General features: G+C 36.0%; 1 protein-coding gene across 9 annotated transcripts in view; it reads left to right on the top strand.

Moving 5' to 3' along the window:
* Window positions 1-711: 711 nt before the first annotated feature.
* Window positions 712-6,000, top strand: part of LOC120954745 (muscle calcium channel subunit alpha-1-like) — a 53,814-nt gene continuing 48,525 nt past the window's right edge. For 4 of the 9 annotated variants that reach the window (XM_049610041.1, XM_049610042.1, XM_049610040.1 and 1 more), the window contains exons 1-9: window positions 954-1,422; window positions 1,637-2,429; window positions 2,533-2,778; window positions 2,901-3,160; window positions 3,240-3,433; window positions 3,506-4,019; window positions 4,090-4,315; window positions 4,409-4,619; window positions 5,121-5,241. In XM_049610041.1, the coding sequence (XP_049465998.1) occupies window positions 1,368-1,422; window positions 1,637-2,429; window positions 2,533-2,778; window positions 2,901-3,160; window positions 3,240-3,433; window positions 3,506-4,019; window positions 4,090-4,315; window positions 4,409-4,619; window positions 5,121-5,241 (2,620 nt within the window). In that variant the 5' untranslated portion in view covers window positions 954-1,367. Of the gene's footprint in view, window positions 781-951; window positions 1,423-1,636; window positions 2,430-2,532; window positions 2,779-2,900; window positions 3,161-3,239; window positions 3,434-3,505; window positions 4,020-4,089; window positions 4,316-4,408; window positions 4,620-5,120; window positions 5,242-6,000 lie in introns of those variants that run through there. The other 5 variants (XR_007452695.1, XR_007452694.1, XM_049610043.1 and 2 more) reach the window with 3 other exon arrangements.

The following is a 6,000-nucleotide window of genomic DNA, read 5'->3' as shown; positions in this document are numbered from 1 at the left end:
GATTATGGCGGAACTTGTATTGTTATGCACAATTCTTATGGGGTTACCTAAGAAATCCATTCGTTTTCGAAGAAATCCATACGAGGTCAAAATGCTTTATTTTATAATGCTGTTTTTTTTATTTTTTTAAATAAAATTTAGGAATATGCGACACAAATGCTCAATATTTATAGAAAAATGTAAGCTTCTATCAATGATGTATATATGTATATATATTCATGTATATTTATATCATATATATATATATATATATATATATATACATTAATTTATATTATATATTTTGAAATACAACAATTTATACATAGTGTATACGTAGTGTATACAATACTTGAGTGGTATGCAGCAATTGGCAAATCACTCATTTATAACACTGTTTAAGAAATCATTTCTACAAATCAACAATAGCCTTGGTATTAAATAATGGTTTGCATGTGAACAATCTTGGATATTCTTAATACAGTGAAAGTCTATTTCTGGACGAGTGTTTAGATAGAAGATTAAAACACAATAAACCAAAACTCCATAAGAACTGAAAACAATTTGAAGAGAGACACAGACATGTTAAGAAAGAGAATAAACATGTGTATAAACGAGCAGAGATCCACCAGGAGAAAACAAGCACAAGAGAGAGAGAGTCAAACTTAAGGAGAGCTCGTGTATCGAGATTCTGCGCACTTGTGTTTTGACGTGAGAATATTGATACATATACAGACTGCAAGTGGCATTCTTTATTCATCATGTAGTGAGAAGCTAAACAAAGTATTGAAAATAGAAAATGTAAGAGTACAAAATTATCAACAATCTGAGCTACATTTGTAGTGCGCATTTCAAATGCATTGAAAAAGAAGTCTTATTTTCTAGTATAACGTATTGAGCATGCTATGAGATATGTACAGCTAGTGATTAAACTGCACTTACAATCCAGTAAATGAGAGCCCAGGTTAATTGAAATTACATGATATAGGAATAGATATGTGTGTGTTGTGAAAGTAACCATGGACGGTCTAGCAATCAGCGTTATTAAGTAGAAAATGAATTGATTAAATTATGTTCAAAATTATACTTAGCATACCAGTGACAGAAACCATTAAAAGAATCATCCATGACCATGTCAATTGTGCGTTTTTTGTTAAATGAATTAGTTTACTTATTGAGTATTTCTACAAAAAACTCCGGTATTTTTCATACCGGTGTAGGGGACAAGAGTGTAATAAGAATAATCAAATTGTGTTAAGCTAAGGTGGAGAATGTATACCAAACTAAGATAAAGCCAGAGATAAGGAACTGTTTAAGATGAATGATGCCTTAGAAAATGAAGGAACGTTTGATGACCAAGAAAGTATTTCCCACCTTCTCTATCGAAAATGGCAAAAAGAAAGAAAGCGACTATAGTATTCAAAAACATGGATCCTCCTCTTGGTAAGCCGTTTTTTTATAAGCAATAATGTTGCAGTAATACACACTTTAAAGTGATACTGTAATGATGTGACAGAGTTTCAAACTAGGAAATAATATTATACATTAATGAAATGTACAATATGAATGATGAACAACTGTTTGTGCAATTAGGTTTTGTAATACGCGACAGTGTTTGTGAGTGTTTTTTTTTTTCATTTTTCCTTAATTTTTTCAGGTGATCTTCTGGTTAATATTTCCGATTCGAAACAAGCCAAAAACAAGAGCAAGCTTAGAGATGTGCTTTCCTCGGGAAACAATTTAACTTGTACTTTTCATACATCTGACGTTTCGAACTCCTTGGCTTCCCGAGTGCCAGATGACACAGATCAGGTGCACCAGCAACAACAGCACCAGCATCACGAACAACATAATCAGTTTCTTAGTATATTAAACAAATCATTTTCACACAACAAATCGCCTGGAGCCAAAAAGTGGAATGAAAGTGAGAACACTGGTACCGTCGAAAAACGTGTTCTAAACCAACCGGCTGCTGAACCTATTGGTGGAAAAGGGATAACAAAATCCTCTGTTATATGTCCCCAAAAGAAGAACTCATCTCGTTCTTTTTTTCTCAAACGGCAACACTCTTTATCTGATGTATGGCAAACTTCTCTAAAGTCTACTACGGCAATGAGTCAAGCAACGGCCAAAATGGATGACACTGAGTTAGTTAACAGTACGATTCGTAGCGAAGTTACTTGCCCCAATCATAATATATCGGGAACAGCAATTGGAACGACAAATATACAGAGCGGTGGGGATGGAGTTGCGGCAGCTGCATCAGAACCAATAGGCGCAACAGGTGCCGGAGCAATTAATATTGGTGGAACAACCATACCGATTGCTCCGAAAAAACCGACACGTCGTGCTGGTGTAAAACCTCAACCAGATAGACCTATGCGAGCCCTGTTTTGCCTAACACGGACTAACCCGTTGCGGAAATTATGCATCGCAATAGTCGAATGGAAGTAAGTATCAAGGAGAATTGTAAAGAAGAATGATTACGATGGTAAATGATTTTTGTGAGAGTCGATGTAATATATGATTTATGTTATTAACATGACGTTTCAGGCCGTTTGAGTACTTGATACTGCTGACTATTTTCGCCAACTGTGTTGCCTTAGCTGTGTACACTCCCTTTCCAAACAGTGATTCTAATAGCACAAATGCAGCCCTAGAAAAGATCGAGTATATATTTTTAGTGATTTTTACTGCAGAGTGTATTATGAAGCTGATCGCTTACGGGTTCATACTACATCCGGGATCGTACTTGCGGAATGGATGGAATATACTTGATTTTACTATAGTTGTTATAGGGTAGGTATGGTTTTAAGGCTATTTTGTGTTTATATCGTTTTCGAGGCATTAGAAATTGGTTTAAATATTAGCAATAAACAATAGTTGATTTAATCCTTTATATATATATATATATCTTACAGTATGATATCAACTGCACTTTCCAACTTGATGAAGGAGGGATTCGATGTAAAAGCTCTTCGCGCGTTTCGTGTACTTCGACCATTGCGCTTAGTATCTGGAGTACCTAGTTTGCAAGTTGTTCTGAATTCTATCTTACGTGCCATGGTGCCTTTGCTACACATAGCCCTATTGGTGTTATTTGTGATAATCATTTATGCTATCATAGGATTAGAGCTTTTCTCCGGAAAATTACACAAATCCTGCTTCCACAACGAGACGGGTATGTAGTGAAGGAAATTATCAATAATTTCGTAAAAAATCAATCAAAATTCCGAACTTTTTTTTTGTTTCAAATGCAGGAGAGATAATGGATGATCCACATCCATGCGGAGAAGATGGTTTTCATTGTGACACCATCTCACCGGAAATGGTGTGTCGGTATTACTGGGAAGGTCCTAATTTTGGAATCACAAACTTTGACAACTTCGGATTGTCCATGTTAACCGTTTTTCAGTGCGTAACACTGGAAGGTTGGACTGACATGCTTTATTATGTAGGTAGAAGGTACTGGTTTGAAATTTTTATTATAAATCATACGAAACAAGAAACCTATTATATGTTATAGATTGAAGATGCTATGGGTAGCAGTTGGCAATGGGTGTACTTCATTTCAATGGTTATTCTTGGAGCATTTTTTGTAATGAACTTAATTCTTGGTGTGCTGAGTGGTGAATTTTCTAAAGAACGTACGAAAGCCAAAAATCGTGGAGATTTTCAGAAATTGCGGGAAAAGCAACAGATCGAAGAAGATCTTAGAGGATATCTTGACTGGATTACACAAGCGGAAGACATAGATCCTGACAATGACGCCAGCGGAATGCAAGAAGGAAAAATGAAAAATATAATCGAATTGGACTCTTCGGACAATGTAGGCGAAGATGGAGAAATTCAACATGAATCATGGGTTGCCAGAAAACGAAAAACGATCGATCGTATTAACCGAAGACTACGCCGAGCCTGTCGTAAAGCTGTAAAATCACAAGCATTCTATTGGCTTATTATCATACTGGTATTTTTAAATACTGGCGTCTTAGCTACTGAACATTATAGACAGCCGCCTTGGTTGGATGATTTCCAAGGTATGTACTTTTTGTGTGATTTTATCAATGTGTAATGTTGTATTAATCTTAATCTTATTTATCGTCGTAGAGTACACGAATATGTTTTTTGTAGCATTATTTACAATGGAAATGCTTCTGAAAATGTATAGCTTGGGCTTTCAGGGTTACTTTGTGTCTTTATTCAATCGCTTCGACTGTTTCGTTGTGATTGGTAGCATAGGCGAGATGATATTAACAAGTACTCAAATCATGCCTCCCCTCGGGGTATCCGTCCTACGGTGTGTCCGATTACTGCGTGTGTTCAAAGTGACTAAGTGAGTGTTTTTTTATGCATTTAAAAAAGCTTTTTATTATTAGAAATTGTGATATTTCGCTAATACTTGATTTCCACTCTAATTATTTTTCAGGTACTGGCAATCTCTATCTAATTTAGTAGCATCCTTATTGAATTCTATTCAATCCATCGCATCACTTTTATTGCTACTGTTTTTGTTTATTGTTATATTTGCATTGCTTGGCATGCAAGTATTTGGAGGAAAGTTTAATTTTAACAGCTCGGTGGATAAACCGCGATCGAACTTTGACAGTTTTGTACAGAGTTTACTCACAGTATTCCAGGTACGTTTGTAACTTACCAGCTAAAGTGTACTGGTTGTCCCCGGGATACGCTATCAATGCGGATCGAAAAGGAATCGCGTTTCTCAAATTTTCGCCTAAGTCGGAACTAATGCCAAAAACATACTTCATCCAAAACATAGCTAACTTTCGTATAAGTTTGCTTTATATGTAAGGTTTTAGCCATTCACTATTTTTTTGTTATGGTTCTGACTGAAGATTACAATTTCTATATATTTGTATGATTTTTTAAAATTGTAATGAAAGAAAATTTACCTTGCATTTAACAATAGATGTGTCAAATCAGTACAATTTGCTCGAATAACTGTCAAATTCAGAAAACCGCATATCTCATAATCCGTTTATAAGAGGTAACGCGTATTTCGGGGATTACCCGTTATATCATTGAGGAACCTTTCAATAGCGACGGAGTGCATTGGTGTATACATCAAACATTGTTCATAAACTTAGAAAAAATGTTCCAATTTTATTTCTTTTTGGCAGATACTTACTGGAGAAGATTGGAATATGGTTATGTATGATGGAATTCAAGCCTACGGAGGAGTGGCCTCGCTTGGAATTATTGCCAGCATTTACTTTATAATTCTCTTCATATGTGGCAACTGTATCCTTTTAAATACTTTACATCATAATGCAGGAGTCTCCAAACTTTTCAGTTAGCGGGCATAGCTCCGCAAATAACGTTGTTGAGTGCCATTTGGAAGATGAGAAACATACCTACTGAATATATCAAATTTTAATAGCTTTCTTTAATATTATTGCTGCTTAAATTATTTTTTAAGTCCAAATTAAAATTTTGATTTGAATAGTTCAAATAACTAGATATTTATATAGCAGAAGCCCCTTATAACGTGTTTTTAGCCACCAAGTAAAACTAAATGCGACCCGCTGCGCAAAGCGATCGAAAACTTCTCAGCCTCTCGCTCAATGTTGCTAGAGAGCAAGAACCAATAATGATAAAGCGTGGTGAAAGGATGGGGAAGAGGGGAATGAGGGGAGAAAGAGATCGTGTTTGTGAACTATTTTTCGGCCATTATCATTTTTGCGTCAACACGGTCGCGTAGCGGAGCTTTTTTGTTAGAAAGAGATAAACACATGCAGCGCGATATCTCGAACGACCATAAACGATTCGCCGATCGGCCGGTCGAATTCCGCACAAAAAAATCGAGCAGTTTTTGAGCTCGGTTTCTAGTTCGCTTTCCGCAGAAACCGATCGAGATATGGTTCTTGCTCTCTAGCTACATTGTGCGAGAGGTTGAGAAGTTTTCGATCGCTTTGCGCAGCGGGAGATCAATATCGATAAACATTGATCATTTATTTGATATTGATTATCTTCTTCTTCTATTTGGCGTAACGTCCTACG

The sequence above is a fragment of the Anopheles coluzzii genome, chromosome 3, assembly GCF_943734685.1.
Source record: "Anopheles coluzzii chromosome 3, AcolN3, whole genome shotgun sequence".
NCBI lineage: Eukaryota > Metazoa > Arthropoda > Insecta > Diptera > Culicidae > Anopheles > Anopheles coluzzii.
This window is presented reverse-complemented; position numbering and strand designations above follow the sequence as displayed.